Source organism: Trachemys scripta, chromosome 17, assembly GCF_013100865.1.
Source record: "Trachemys scripta elegans isolate TJP31775 chromosome 17, CAS_Tse_1.0, whole genome shotgun sequence".
NCBI lineage: Eukaryota > Metazoa > Chordata > Testudines > Emydidae > Trachemys > Trachemys scripta.
In genome coordinates, this window is record NC_048314.1 from 13,155,100 (window position 1) to 13,170,874 (window position 15,775).

General features: G+C 55.9%; 2 protein-coding genes across 3 annotated transcripts in view; one reads left to right on the top strand and one right to left on the bottom strand.

The window, feature by feature from the left end:
* Positions 1-5,489, top strand: part of PTRH1 (peptidyl-tRNA hydrolase 1 homolog) — a 7,937-nt gene extending 2,448 nt beyond the window's left edge. For both annotated transcript variants that reach the window (XM_034793641.1, XM_034793642.1), the window contains exons 2-5: positions 1,150-1,369; positions 2,341-2,440; positions 3,937-3,982; positions 4,665-5,489. In XM_034793641.1, coding sequence (XP_034649532.1) covers positions 1,150-1,369; positions 2,341-2,440; positions 3,937-3,982; positions 4,665-4,877 — 579 coding nt within the window. In that variant the 3' untranslated portion in view covers positions 4,878-5,489. The remainder of the gene's footprint in view (positions 1-1,149; positions 1,370-2,340; positions 2,441-3,936; positions 3,983-4,664) is intronic.
* Positions 5,419-15,284, bottom strand: CFAP157 (cilia and flagella associated protein 157). The gene is made up of 9 exons (XM_034793639.1): positions 15,082-15,284; positions 12,841-13,112; positions 11,741-11,894; positions 10,838-11,105; positions 10,352-10,482; positions 8,992-9,142; positions 6,856-7,043; positions 6,003-6,168; positions 5,419-5,701 (listed from the first exon to the last, which is right to left on the bottom strand). The coding sequence occupies exons 1-9, from the start codon at positions 15,237-15,239 to the stop codon at positions 5,594-5,596; spliced, it is 1,596 nt and encodes a 531-aa protein (XP_034649530.1). The 5' UTR covers positions 15,240-15,284; the 3' UTR covers positions 5,419-5,593.
* Positions 15,285-15,775: the final 491 nt, after the last annotated feature.

Below are 15,775 nucleotides of genomic sequence, written 5' to 3' on the forward strand. Positions count from 1 at the left end.
AAACTGTTGTCCAGGTTTTCATCATTGCATTTAAATTACTGCAATATCCTTCTCTCTGGCTTTGACAAATGCGGTCTTGCCCCGCTCATAACTGTTCAGAATGCTGCTGCAAAGATCATTTTCTTAGTCCGTCACTTTGACTACGTCACTCCTGGCTTTTAATCTTCCCGTTCTCTCTCTCTTCAAATATAAGCTGCTTGTCTTCACTTTCAAGGCCCTTCATGGCCTATCCTCCCTCCTTCACTATGGAGATGTTGACTCCCACCTCTGATCGGCCCATGGTGCCAGCCTATCGCCCGCTTTCTCCTATGCTGTGCCACACGCTTAGGAGACGCCCCCGATAAACATCCACAAAGCTACCTCATTATCCACATGCAAATCCCTCCTTAAATCTTTCCTTTTCCTTGATGCCTAAAAAATACTTGATATCATCTCATTGTTCTGTTGTACTCTACCCATCTGACTGTATCATCGGTTTGTGAACTCTTTGGGATAGGGACTTGTTTGCACAGCACCTAGCACAATGGGATCTTGGTCCTTCCCTAGGGCCCCTCGGCACTACAGTCAGACAAGTAATAAATGTTGCCATTTCTCCTTGAAAATGATCTTACGACACCGTGTCAATGTACTGTGATTTCACAGCTGGAACTCACCTTCTTTGGATTATGCTCTTTGCTCTGCCAACTGCAGTTACCTAAGGGACTTTGTCTCCCCCACGTACGGATAAGAAATCACGGGACAGATACGGCTCTTAGTCATCCTATGGCTTCTTATTCCTGGAGGCGGGAGGTACAACTGGAATGAGTGGGGGGACAGGGATCACCTAGGTCACTAAACTCATTTTGAGCATCTCACTCAATCTCAGCACTAAATCCATCTCAGTTCTGTTTAACAAGACAGCAACAGGCCCTTGTGCCTACAGAGTCTGGCCCTACAGTAATCAACGATGGTGATTGTCTTGCTGCTTCTAAAGGGAAGCAGCTGGTTTTGCTGGGTGAATTTCCTGCCCTGGTCGTGAAAGGAGCAGGGCTGCAGGGAGGGCAACTATGATCCTCACTACACCACAAGGGCTGGCTCCAGTGACTCTGGTTGGTTGGATGCTGATGTAGAGAGAGTCCCGGTAACACCGGTTGCTGGTCCTCTTTGCAGGTGGCAGGGCTGGGGAATTATGGGCTGCGAGGAACCCGACATAACGTGGGAATGGCGGTGCTCAATCATCTGGCCCAGAAGTTGAACGTCGCTGCCCAGTGGAAAGTGGACAGACGCTGCTGTGCAGACGTGACCATCGCTAATGTGGAGGAAGCAGAGCTGGTGCTGATGAAACCTCGGCGGCTCATGAACATCAATGGACTCAGTGTAGCAAGCGCTGGTGAGTGACTCCGAACACTTCCAATAGCCAGCTGAGCAACACACACAACTCGAGCCTTCCCGGGACCTTTGTGCTTCACCTTTCATCTTCTTAACCCCAGGGGACCACTCAGGACTGTAAGCAACAAGTCTGAAATACCTGCCCTGGAACTACAAGGGCCCGCTCCTGCCAGGGTCCGTCTCCTTTTTCTTTTCCATTGAGACAACGATGTAACAACTCGGAGGCCTCTTAGGACTTCCTTGTTGTTCCATGGCCATTCAGGCAGCATGACAATAAGCTCAAGAAACTATCGCTTGAGCTAAAGGAGAATAGCCATTTCCAGTATAGGGCTTATGACACACAGTAGACCATATCTGGTTCTGTCCAGTAGAGGGCGGTGCACACACACTCTCCTAAACCCATTACTAATTTTTCACACCACCCTTGGGAGGTGGAGAAGATTAACTGAGTTCCATGCAATTTGCCATTTTGGCATCGCTAGGAAAAAACAGGTGGCAGGGTTCGGAACCAAGGTCCCGAGGGCTCTGCATGGACATCAGAAATCCCAGGGCAGTTTTCAGAACAGTCAGGCTTTTCCCTGGCGTGCTGGGCTGTGAGTTCCGCTCCTCAGACTGTTGTATAGCCTGCTGCAAGCTAGTTGGCTACGACCTTCCAGTCCGCTGTGTTTCAGTGGTGTGGACTGTAAAGTACTTTTGGCCAAAAGACAATCGCGGCGTAGAGCAGTATCATGTGGTGCAGACATCAGACAACTCCAGTGACAGCGTGTGCAGCTCGTTTGCCAGCATGGCTGATAGTGCATTCCTGAGGTTAGAAGTTCTCTTATCCCTGCTATGCACTTCCTGCCCTCCATGTCCCCTGTCATTTTTTTCCACTGACGCCTGCAGTGTCCTTCTTTAGGTCCTCGAGGCTTTGGGATGGTGACAGATGGATTTAATTTCCCCTCACTTCTTGTGCGTTGTTTCTTTCTCAAGCTGAAACTTACGACCTCGGGGTAGAAGACATTTACCTGGTTCACGACGACCTGGACAAGCCGCTGGGGAAGATGGCGATAAAGCTGGGAGGCAGCGCAAGGTACGAAGGGAAAGCCCCTGTGGAAAATGACCTTGAAAGATTTGATTGAGCTGCATCTTATTTTGTGCGTTTTAACGGGGGCATTTGGGGCTGCGACTGTCCCATCTCCACCCCCAGGACTGCAGAGGTGGCAGCAGATCGGTGGCAGAATCTTTCTAAGCTGTGGTCACTTCTGTAGTGCTTTACAAGCTTTAACTGACATCGGTTTACTCTGCTGTCTGCCCAACCTCCTGCAGTTTCCAGTTCAAAGCACCAGTTAAACCAGAGATATTTCAGTACATTGGGATGGCCTCAAATTGTGGGCTCTGGCACTAGGTGTGCAGGAAACAACTGGTGCCCAGGCTGCTGTGATAAAATACAGTAGACACTGCCCAGAGTGGTGTTAGGCAACCTCCCTGAGTCACACGTATCCTAGCGTAATTGACACTTGAGACCTAACAGAACCAAGACCCGTGTTTGTGGTGACAGTGATATTTGATTGAAGAGCGACCTTTCTGAATCAAGTATCAGAGGGGTAGCCGTGTTAGTCTGGATCTGTAAAAAGCAACAGAGAGTCCTGACGACGTGGGTATTCACCCAGGAAAGCTTGTGCTCCGGTACATCTGTTAGTCTTAAAGGGGCCACAGGACTCTCTGTTGCTTTCTGAATTAGTTTTATTAGCCACACACTTTTCCCTGGGGGTCTCCCTTCTTATTACCACATGGTCCATACCTGGCTGTGTTCAGGCCTGCCCAGTGCAGACAGCGTGTGCAGTGTATACGCCTTTCTCCAGCAGTTGAAAGCATTGGGTGCCAGAGCCCCTGCTGGGGAGTTCAGTGCAGGGCAAGGGACACTCTGTATCTGCACAGCCATATCCCTAGCCGAGCACCCTCTGTGGCAGTGGGTCACCCAGGGGGTTTGGCCCAGATCAGAGGCTGCTGCATGTGAGTGAGGCCTGCTCTGAGTATGGGACTGGGAATCATGAGCTCCTCTCTGACACCGATTGCCCCTCTGGCCATGGGCATGTCACTTAGGGTCTGATTTTTCAAAAGCGCGGAGCACCCAGAACTCCAGATGCAGTCACTGGGAGCCGCTGGTGCTCAGCGGGCTGCACGACAAGACAAGGCAAGCCTGCCTGGGGCCTCCTCTGCACAACTTTGCATCAGTTTCCCAGTGTTGCTTTGAGTGACTTGTGCTTTAGTCTAAACCGGAATAAGCTAAACCGTCCTAGGCTGCTCTTACACTGAAATCCAAGTGTCCGCGTGGGCTTTGCACCAGCTTAACTAAATTGGGGTAATGTCACACCTCTCGGTAAATCAGTGCAACTCTGCGTAAACAAGCCCAGTGCCTGGGTCTTATGTAAAGGGGGATAACAGGGCGTCCCTGCTGGCCCCAGGCTTGGGAGCAGTTACTGTTTGTACAGAGCAAAGAGGAGGGAGAGTTTAGTGTGAATCCTATGGATGAGCCCTCTGGGGTTCTCACCTACTCTGACGGCTGGTTTGTCTTGCTTTCTTTAGGGGGCATAACGGGGTCCGTTCCTGCATCAGCTCCCTGCACTCAGACGTAAGTCGGCCTTGCAGGGTGAAGAGCTCTATCATGCACACATCTTAGCAGTGCATATGTAAAGCACCATCTCTCCCCAGCCCCAGAGCCCCCTGGGAGCCACCCCCAAGGCCTTAGCCTCCCCTTGTGTTTGTGTTAGCAGACTTGGCCCTTCATCCCCCGCTCCCAGCCCAGCCCTTCTCACAAGAATCTTGTTTCTGACTTGTCCATGAGCCCGAACGTGGAAGCAATTACCTAAAGTGGAACCACATGGCCTGGCTGGGAGCTCAGCCCACCAACTTAACTGCGTTTGTTGGACAAAACTCTTTCCAAGCTCATGTTAGCTGGAGCCCAGCCTGAACCCAGGGAGACAAAGGAACAGAGCAGGACACAAGCCCAGCTCCCCCACTGCTGCTGATCTCTGCCGTGTGGGGCTCAGGGCTCTAGTGAAGCACTTAGGGTTCCCTTTCACCCCACAGGCTCCCCCTTTGACTGGTCCCTGGCTAACCAGGGTCTCAAAGCTCCCCTGCCCTCCAGCCCCACGTCAGAGCCTCCAGTATCTGCTTTGGCTCCAGGCTGAGCCAAGCATATTTAGCACTTCGTAGCGACTGCTACGGTGTCCCGAGAGCCCAGCTCGGGTGAATGCAGGTGGTGAGGGGGAGATTACACACAGCACACACTGCATCCCCTTCTCTCCCTGCAGTGCATGGTGCGGCTCAGGGTTGGCATCGGCCGGCCAGTGGGGGAAGCCATGGTGGATCGCTACGTACTGGGCCGGTTCACCAGCGCTGAGCACGAGGTCCTGCAGCGCATCCTGGAGCAGGCGGCCGACCTCCTGCTGGAACACATCCTGCAGAGAAGCAGCGGCAAGGACCACACGCCCCCTGGCGACGCGGGGGACAGGACACCTCCTTAACCCCAGGAGCTGGGGGAGTTTTTATGAATATGGTGCTGACGGAAAGCAGTGGTCCTGGACTCCTTCATGGGCCTCTGGGCAGAGCTGCCGGGGTGGGCTGGGGGAGCGAAGCAGAGAGCACTGACCCCAGGAAGCTCCTGGCAATGAAACTGGTGGGGGAGGTGGCGGACTGCCAGGCAGGTGCTATTCCTGCACTCCCCCACTCCCCCTCGTCAGGTGACAGGCTTCTCCCAACCCCACTAGCGCTGGCAAAGGCAGCCCGGTAGATGGCCTGGCTCCACATGGCCAAGTGCCCGCGCCTGGCGCTGCAGCACCATGGGGAGTAAGGAGGAGCCCGAGAGAGACTCCAAGCCCCAGGCTCCACCCCAGACCCCAGCTGGAGGCTTGTCGTGGTCAGGGGCGCCTGCCTCCTTGCCCAGCTTGGGATCACTGTGTCCCAGCAGCACCTTGTCCCTGCCCCTGCAGAACAGGTCTGGGACTTCATGTCTGGCCTGGTCTCAGCTTTGCCTTGTCCATCCTTGGTCCCCAGCCAGGCACTTCAGTAACTCCATCGTTTTATAGGGCAGTTTTGCATAGACTGTACAATAAACCCAGGCGCCCAGTCGGCACACGCTTTGCCATCTACGTTCAGTCCCTCTCCTCTGCGCAGGTGCTGGGGGCAGGGGAGGGAGCAATCGGCTGGCAGAAAGGGGAGCTCCCTCCCTCCCAGCGTGTCCCTATTTGGTCAGCAGGCCCTGGAAGGAGCGTCTGGCCGCTATCTCTGGCAGGGGCAGAATCGGCTGCTGCTTCACCCGTTTCTCCTCCGACCAGGAAGTCATCAGTGGCTGTTGGGAAACGGGCAGTGATTCAAACACTGTCACACCGGTCGGTCACTCCATCCCTCTCTGGGGGTGGGGCAGGGCAGGCCACTGCCTCTGGCGCTTGGATACGCTTCCCCTGACCCTGTGGGTCCATGGAGGGAACCATTAGGAGCAGGGACAAGGGGCTGGGTGGGAGTCAGTCTTGGTGCTCACCTCAATCCTCAGCCTCTCTGCTGAGCCTGCCCAGCCCTCCCTGGGCGACTCGCTTTCTAACCTCCCAGGATACCCCTGCCCTGAAGCCAGCCATGGCCCGAGCCCCCCTCACCTCCGTGGCGCTGGCGTAGGTGCGGACGGTCCCGATGCGGGTGGTCTTGGACAGCAGACCCGTCTTGCTCATGCTGTGGAAGAGCTGCGCCCCCTGCCCCCGCTGCACTAGCAAGTGGTGCGAGATGACGGGAGAGGTCTTGAGGCACGGGGCTGGGTGCAGCTGGCTGGAGCGGAGGAGAAAGGGGCTGGGTTAGACCACGTGACGTGGGGGGGATGCCGCAGCCCAGGATTTGACCTGCTGCCCTGAAGGCAGAGACTAGAACGGCACTGGCAGGAAGTAGAGTAAGGGTAGGGTGCCTCCTAGGGCGAGCCTCCCCAGCTCAGACTTAGCCAGGACAGGCGCTGGAGGCAACTGTGCACAGCGGTCGCCAGAGAGGATCAGCCAGATTTGGGGGGGGGGGAGCAAGCAGACAATCAGAGACCAGAGTGGAGAACTGCACGCTCAAGGGATCAGCAAGGAGAGCGAGATGGAGCCAGCGCACGTCAGTGCGGGTGGGAGGTTGCAGCCATCAGATTGCTGGTGGGTGGCCTGTGGGGAATGAGCTAAAGGTGATCTCTGAGGGTCTCATCTGCCATGCGTCCCCTGGAGGGCTCTAGGAGAAGTCGGGGGAGATGGGAGTCATGACATCACAGGAGCAGGGAGGCAGGTTTTATGACATCGCAGAGTTGGAAGGCGGAAACGCAACCACGTGTCACACAGGACTATAGAGGCCAAAAAGGGACAAGCCCATTTCTCTCCCCTTTGCCTCTGGGGGTCTGGCCTGGCCTCCAGCTGCCTCTCTTGGGTGCGAAGAGATGCTGGGGTAGGGGCTGCATGGGGAGTGGGGCTATTCCCTGCATTTCCTACTCGCCTCTCTGCAGGGGACTCCAGTCCATGCTCCCTGTTGGCCGTTTTCTGGGGCCCGAACACCTGCTCCTGATGCGTGGGCCCAGCCGTGGTCCCCCGCCTCAGCAGCCCAAGCAGGCTCCGCAGCATCTCCTGGTGGCGCAGCTGGAACATCATGTCAAAGTCACCATCCTCCTCATCAGACGGCCTCTCCTGTGGGGCGACGAAGCGGGGGAGGTGAACCGAGGGGAGGGGAAACGGCACTGCAGCTCCTGCTGCCCCCGCATGACTTGAAAGCACAGGGGTTGGACCTCCACTGTAGGCAGAGGAAGCCCCACAGTTCAGTCTCCACTACCATCGCCCTGGCTCCCGCATTCGGAGTGCACCCAGAACCTGGCAGCTCCAGTAGGTGAGGGAAGTGCCCATCTAACAAAGGATCAGGCCCTACGGCCGTTCAGAACAGCGGGCAGGGAGCCGGAGCCGGTGGGGGTTGGGCTGGTTGTAGGTTGAAGCCAGACTTTAGTGGGGTTCCCCAGAACAGTAGCCCAGCATCTCTTGGCTCTTCCACACCGACTCCACCTCCCCCCCAGCTGGAGGCCTCCTGTCCCCCAGCACAGGACATGTCGTCGGATCCTCACTCAGATGCAGCCAGGGGTTCAGTAAGAGCCTCGGCGCTTGGCGAAACAGGAGGATTTCTAGCCCCCACCTGCAATAAACACCATTTACGTGCTGGGTTAGGGCGTCTGCCCGAGCAGCCTGCAGCATGGACCCATCCTCCCCCATGACTACCCTCCAACTGGATGCCACAGTCTAGCACCCCCTATGGGGGAGAAGGGAAATTACAGAGAGTCCGGACAATGTAGCCCTGACACATTCTGGTTTGGTGCAAAATAAAGAGTCGGGAACAGCTGCCACAGAAGATTCAGTGCCAAGGTCCGGGGTGGGTGTTTGTACAGAGCAAGATGCTGGTGGCTCAGATCTGAAAGAGTCCAGGGCTCTGGGTGTGGTCAGGGCAGACCCCTCACGAGGCACGGCACATGTGCCATGACGTCTCACCACAATGTGTGCTTGGAGGCACAACACCATGGTGAGGCCATTGTGCTCTCCCAGATTATCACAGCATCTACCTTAAGTGACACAGCATCCCTGAATGGATGCAAAATCCATTCCTATTAATGTCAAGTCTTCCCTAATTGACACAACATCCTCATTGCCTGATGCAAAATCAATTCCGGCCAAGTCAACACAGCACCATGACGTGAAACCCCAGATAGTTCAGGACTCTGGAATTGTCCCATGAGCCAGCCTCTCACGATAGGGACTGAGCCAAGGACAAGGGCAGCAGATGGTCCAGTGGTTAGGGGGCCAGCCTGCGTGTCTAGAGCCTGGGTTCAATTCCTAGCTCCGCCGCAGACTTCCTGTGTGAGCTTGAGCATGTCTCTTAGTCTCTCTGTGCCTCAGGTCCCCATCTGTACAAGGGGGATGGTAGCACTGCTCTGCCTCACTGGAGTGTTTGGGGGAGGGGATATTACCCAGGTCCTACTAATGGGGGCCATATAAGTACCCAAGATAAACAATACGGCTCAAGAGCTCTCAGTCAGGGGCATCTAACTCTCCTTAGCAGGATTGTGCGCAAGCTCCTTTATCCTACAAGAGCTCATGAGTTTCCCAACAGTTTGCTGCCTGTACCTGTGTTACCCGGTTCTTAATGGAACCGCTTTGCTCTCTACAGACTCTCCTTGGAAAGAGTTCTGAGCACCTCGAAACACTAACAGCCCAAGCCTCACAGCTGCCCATGGGGTAGGTCAGTATAATCATCTCCATTTTACACTTGGGGAAACCGAGGCACAGAGCAGCGACGTGCCTTGCGCAATGTCCCACAGCGACGTAGTGGTAGAGCTGGGAATAGAACCCAGGAGTCCTGGTTCCCAGGCTCCTGCAGACAATATTGCTCCCTTTCTAATTCTCAAGTCTTTCCTAACCTTTGACCTCCGTGATCCCGGTGATCTTATGTCCATTGGTGCGTCTGTTCTATTCTAGCTTTTGGGCGCAAACCAAGGAAATGTCGCCATCTCAGGAGCACGCTGGGCTCTGGCCTGTTTAATGCCAAGCAGCCACCAGAACACGTCCACCCCAATCCCCGAGACTGTGTGAATCTCACCTGCAGCAGGTCCTTAAGGGCTTGGACAGCCTGGTTCAAGATCCTCTCTGCATTCTTCCTGAGCTTCTGCTCTTCCTCCAGGAGCTTGGCCTGCCTCTGCCCTTCGACCATCTTCCTCCTCACCTCCTCCTTCAGCTCCTTCAGCTCTTGTCTGCCGGGAGGGAGCCAGATAAGAACAGCCAGGGGTGAAACAGCAAACAGCCACTTCACCTGGGGGTGCTTGGAGTGCAGGTGCTCTAGGGAAGTGCTCATCCCCTTCAGCAGGCCCCAGAGAGCTGTGTGCGCATTCGCATGCACTTGTCTAAATCAGGTTTCCCAGAGAGGTCTGTCTGTCTGTCTGTTCATCCAAGTCAGGTCCCCAGGCATGTATGTGTCTGTCTGATTGGCCAAGTCAGGTCCCCAGGGAGATGTGTGCACGTGTCTGTCTGTCTAGCCATCCAAGCCAAGATCCCAGGGAGACGTATGTATATGTCTCTGTCCGCCTTCCTGTCTGTCTAAGTCAGCCCATCAGGGAGATACGTGAGCACGGGTGGGTGTGTCTAAATCTGGTCTCCATGGAGATGTGTGTCTAAGTCAGGTCCCCAGAGAGGCTGAGGTGGGCTAAGCCCCCTCTGCACATCTATGGAAGCAAGGTCTCCTAGAGAGTTTACTTTCCAAGAGTTACACCCCCTGGGAAGTGCCTGGGAACACCTTTTGGGGACCTCTGTGCAGGATCAGGCACAATAGCTCTTCTGGAGGGGTGGGGGGACATGACAGAGCCTTGCTGAGTCTGTCAGGGGGTTGAGCAGGTTTAGGTTCTAATATTTTAATAGAACATTAACGTTTACATTCAGTGAATCAAAATGAGAAAGTCAAAACTGAAATGTTTGACCTTATTGAAACAAAATGATTCCACATTATCAGAATTAAATATGTTCGCAGCCCCAAGTAGTCGCCGATTGGAATTTTTGTTTTGTTACAAATTTCAATTTTTTTTATTCAGAACAAAACCTGTTTTCGAAATGTGGGAATTTCCCGTGGAACTGAGCTTCCAGGCCCTGCCCGCTGGAGTCAGGCTCTGCATTGTGCATGGTGTGGAAGAGCTGGCAATACACCACCACACTGAGCTTGCCGTTCCAGAGGCAGAGCACCATTTTCTGAAGCACGGCCCCCAGTTCCTGTAATACTTGGGTTTTCCTTGAAGGTCTCCCACCCCACCTGGCCTGGCCACACTTAGCCTGGGAAATATGATGGGATCACAGCACAAGGACTCTACTTTGCCTCTACATGGCCTTGCAACAAGACCCGGCTGCAGCACGGAAATGAGCTCTGCCGCTGGGACCCCAACGGCTTGCTGTGACCTCCGCTCTGCTCCACGTACCTTAGTGCCTGGTTCTCCTTCTGCAGCATCTCATGGGCCGCCTTCAGCTGCTGCATGGCCTCCTTCTGCTGCCTGTACTCATCCACCAGCACCTGCTGCTCCTTGCATTTATTGGTGAGCATCCAAATCATCTGAAATGAGCAGCAGGAACACAGCTTCGGGATCAGGAGACAAGAGGGACGTCTCAGCCACCAGCCTCAGACCAGGCTTCCTATCCCCCTCACTGCTGCACACACAGGCTGCAAGTTGCCCATGCCCACTGTCAGGTCCCTACTGCCATGGTAATGAGCCAACCAAGTGATGACCCACTTGCACTTACATGGGGGTCTGAGCAAACTCTAGGGCAATAGCGCTGCCAGGGAATGGGGAGACCAGGCCCCTGAAAGCCACCACATGGTCCCTAGGTCCAAACAAGCTGGAGCAGTGACAGAACCAGAGCCTGGCTTCAGCACCCCGCACCCCTCTGTGCGTTGGTTGAGCTCTGACCTTCTGATTGCTGAGGCTGTTCTTGGCCATCTGCTTCTCATTGTGCTCCAGCATCTCCAGCTGCTTCTGCATCTCGGCCTGGGCCTCCTTCAGCAAGTCGTTCTCCTGGATGAGGTCGTAGCTGCGATCGGACATCTTGGCCAGCTGGACGTTGATGGCGACGTTCTCGCGGATGGTGCGCTTGGTGGTCTCGGCCATCTGGCTGTTGGAGACCTTGCGGAACTCGGCTGCCACCACGTTAACACGCTGCATCATCTCCTTCTTCAGCCTGCAGGGGTGGGGCATGCGCGTACGCACACAGGACACACAGAGAAGGACGTCACTCTTGGGGCAGGGCCCACCGCGGCTGCTAACGCCTTAGCCCCAGCAAATCGGACCCCGGTCCAAAGGATTAGCACCAGCCCGAGGGAAGGAGTGCTCCTGGCACTCCACCCACTAAGAGAGCTTTCACACCATCCCACTCACCCCCAGGCCCGCTGAAGGATCTCTCCTGCCTGTCTATTGGGGAAGCTCTCCCAGCACCTCCCTAGATGGAAACTCTCCCTGCACAGCACCCATCCACCACCAGGTTGCAGAAGGTAGCTCTCTTGGCATCCCACTCACCCAAGGGAGAGAACCCACCCTGAATCCCAGCCATCTGCCCTTCTTGAGTACCATCATTCCAGGGTCGCAAACCACTTCCCAGTCATCAAGGCTCACTCTTCCCCCCGAATATCGTCCCCATCTTACAGATGGGAAACAGGTGAAATGACCTGCTCAAGGTCCCACAGCGAGTCAGTGGCAAAGCCAGGAACAGAAACCATGGCTCCCAAGTCCCACACTTGGCACTACCCACGAGACCACACTCCCACCTTCAGACTCCAGTGGGGAATTACACACAGTCAGTCTCCGTCTGGCATTGACCTGTCTTTGTCCAGCACAGCTTTCCTCTCCAGGTTATAGATATACTCCTTGTGATCGTCCTCTTGTTTCTTCAGCTGCTCCTCTAGGGCTGCAAACTTGCCCATGAGCTCATCCTTCTGGATCCTGAACTCCTCCAGTGCAGCCAGCTTCCCACCTGCCAACAGAGATCACTTAGGACCCCAGAAGGACCACGCTTAGCCACGGGGGGGAGGGGCGGGAAGCAAAGTGCTTCAAGCCGGCAAACCCCACTGTGAGATTCTCCCCAACTGCTCTTCACACCACACTCCTATTCTGAATCTTCTTAACCACCCTGATCGCAAACTCTGTGAGGCCAGGACTGTTTCTTTAGTACTTTTGTACAGCACCTAGCACAATGGTACTGCTGTAATATCAATAATATAGGGCCAGCATATGAGGAAAGCTTGCCCTGAGGCTGCCCAGGCTGTACCTGCTATGGGGACCAGCAATAGACAGGAGCCTCCAGCACTGGAAAGGAGCCTTCCACAACCCACATTGTGGTGGAAAGAGAGGGAGGCTCAAATGTGTATACACCACCTCTGTCTCCACACCCCCATGTGTCCTCCACCACACGCAGCTGGAATTAGAGCTGGTCAAAAATTTTCCAGTGAAACTCTTCTACGGAAAATCAAGTATTTGGCTAAATGAAAATTTAAGATTTTTCATCAGAAAACTCAAAAACCTTCTGCCAAAAGGCCCAACTTTTTTTTTTGTTGTTGTTGTTTTCAGCAGCTTTGGGCCAAATAAATAAATCATTTTTCAAAGTCTTTTTATTATTACTAAAAGTTGAAGTGTGCTGCTGAAAATGAAAAACAAAAACTGCTGAAAACATTTTCATCACACACACACACAAAAAAAAAAAAGTCTGAGGGTGGGGGTACAAATTCCCACCCACTCCAGCCAGAATATTTCCACTGACTGTTCTCCCAACAGCCTGTGGCCACAGCCCCAGGGTGGGACTGTTCAACCCTCAGTATTCCAGGCTCTGTCCCTGCACGGCTGCACCAGCAGCCCCCCGCCCCCGGAAGGACCATGGGGCAAGGGGGAAGAGGAAGGGGCCAGTCTGAGCCAGGGCACATTACTTAGCAGCATGTTCTCTGAAGTGAGCTGGTCCTTGGTCTCCTGAAACTCGTGTCGAACCTGGGCCAGCTGGGCCTCGAAGGCGTCCTTCTCGGATTCTTTGGCCTGCTGCAGGCTGACCAGCTGGTCATTGAGGTCAGCGATCTCATCAACCCGCTGGTTCAGGGTCTTCTTGAGAAAGGCCACGATCTCCTTGTTGTCATTGGCCATCTGATCGTACTCCACCCTGAAGAGGGTCTCGTTCACCTGCAGCTCGTCCCATTTCCGCTGGTACCTGCCAGGGGGAAGCAGCGCCGAACAGGCAGTCAGACAGCAGTCTCCAGGATGGGCTGACTGCCTGCCCCTCACCTATTTATAGGTTGGTCCAGTCTCTCCCATTGCCTGGGCACAGGCACGGGGCGTGCACAGGAGCACAACTCACAGCCTGATTGCAGTGGGACTGGAGAGGGGGACTATTCATGGCTAGGGCCCTACCAAATTCACGGTCACAGGATTTTAAAAATCATAAATTTCATGATTTCAGGTATTTAAATCTGAAATTTCAGTGTTGTAATTATACGGGTCCTGACCCAACAAGGAGTTGTGTGTGTGTATGGGGGGGCGGGTGGTCACAAGATTATTGTGAGGGGGGGTGTTGCAGAACTGCTACCCTTATTTCTGCACTGCTGCTGGCAGTGGCCCTGCCTTCAGAGCTGGGCAGCTGGAGAGCGGCAGCTGCTGGCTGGGAGCCCAGCTGTGAAGGCAGAGTCGCCGCCAGCAGCGGAGAAGGAAGGATGGCCTGGTATGGTATTGCCACCCTTCCTTCTGCACTGCTGCCTGCAGAACTGGGCCCCTCAGCCAGCAGCCGCTGCTCTCCGACAGCCCAGCTCTGAAGGCAGCAGCGCAGAAGTAGGGGTGGCATGGTATGGTATTGTCACCCTTACTTCTGTGCTGCTGTTGGCAGGGCGCTACCTTCAGAGATGGGTGACTGGCCAACAGCTGCCACTCTCTGGCCACCCAGCTCTGAAGGCAGCGCAGAAGGGTGGCAATACCGCAACCCTCCCCCCCCAAAAAATTAGCTTGTGACCCCCCTGCAACTCCCTTTTGGGTCAGGACCCCCAATTTGAGGAACACTGGTCTCCCCCATGAAATCTGTATAGTATAGGGTAAAAGCACACAAAAGACCAGATTTTTCAGTCCGTGACGCATTTTTCATCGTCATGAATTTGGTAGGGCCCTACTCATGGCCCATTCCCCTGCACTCCTATCCAGCAGCTGGGGACCCCCCCAGCCCTATCCCAGGATGGGAAGGAGACAAGAGGTGGACACTAGAACGGAAGTGGACAGATCTCTCTGCCCAGCCCTGCCATTCTAATTCCAACACAGGCGGCCAAAGTGAGTCCTGCTGCAAGGTGCCTTGATTTCTATGGGAGCTGCACCTGCTTATACAAGGACCGAATTTGGCCCATGGGATCAATGCAAAGTGCCTGGGAGCAGAAGAAAGAGAAGCTGCACCTTTGACCCAGGGCTTCACGGGCTTCTGCAGCATCCGCAGTAAAGGGTGATCATGAGCCTGGATAGTGATCATCATAACACCTACATTTCTGAAACACCTGGCCCCAGAGCACTTAGTAAGCCGTATTTACAAGAATCGTTTCACCCCACACGGAAACGCAGCTGTCTCTGGGGAGGGACGTATACAGGCACCCTTCACCCCACACGGAAACGCAGCCGTCTCTGGGAGGGATGTATACAGGCACTCTTCACCCCTCACTGAAACGCAGTCGTCTCTGGGGAGGGACGTATACAGGCACCCTTCACCCCTCACTGAAACGCAGCCATCTCTGGGAGGGATGTATACAGGCACCCTTCACCCCTCACTGAAATGCAGCTGTCTCTGGGGAGGGACACGGGCAACTGCTTAACACCCACAGAGCTGGGCTTTGGCGGGGGCTGCTGACCGGGTCTCCCCATGGTGTTTGCGGTGAGGAGCAGATGCCCCCGCCCAGAAAGGGCACCGAGTCCCTCGAGGGGGCTCTGATGAGGGCCTGCCGGGGGCCGCACAGCTGGGCAGCGTGGGCAGAGCCTGGGGGTCCTGCGGGCAGCGGGATTTAGCCCCTTCGGTGGGCACAGACCCCCGGGATGGGGATCCCGCAGCTCGTCCCTCGGGGGGCGCAGCCACCCCCAGGCCCGGCTCCTCCCCGGCGGCTGGGTGGGCGCCCCAGGTTAGCCCAGCGCCCCGGGGGGAGGAGGGGACCCCGCACCGGGCCAGCCGCTTCTCCAGGTCCCGGATCTGGAGCAGGTAGAACTCCCGGCTGTGCTCGGCCAGGGGCCGCTCCGCCTTCCCCTCCGGCCTCGGCTCCTTGGCCGCGTCTTCCTTCCTGCCGCCGCCGCCGCCGCCGCCCTTCTTCTTGGGGGCCATGGCCGCGGCGGGAGCCCGGCGGGCGCTGGACGAGCCTCGCGGGGCCCCGCGTCACCGGGGCAGCGCGCTGTACATAGCAACGGGGAGCGGGGCTTAAAGGGCCAGGAGCCGGCAAGGGGCAGCGACCCCGCCTGGGGACCCCTGAGCTGCGCCCTCCGCCCAGCGGGGTCCCCTGGGCTGGGCCACCTCCAAACTGGGGGTCCCTGGGCTGCCCCCCCCAACTGGGGGTCCCTGGGCTGCCCCCCAAAACTGGAGTTCCCTGGGCTGGCCCCCCCCAAACTGGGGGTCCCTGGGCTGCCCCCCCAAAAAAAACTGGAGTCCCCTGGGCTGGGCCCCCCAAACTGGAGTCCCCTGGGCTGGGCCACCCCCCAAACTGAGGACCCCTGGGCTGCACCCCCAGGTTTTGCTGCCCTCCATCTTCCCCCCCCCAAGGGTGTTCCCTGTACTGTGCCCCCTCCCTCCAGGTGAGGGGGGTTGTGTGGGATGCCCCACAGTTTGCTGCAGAGGGCAGGGCCAATGGCACCCTCTGACCCTCC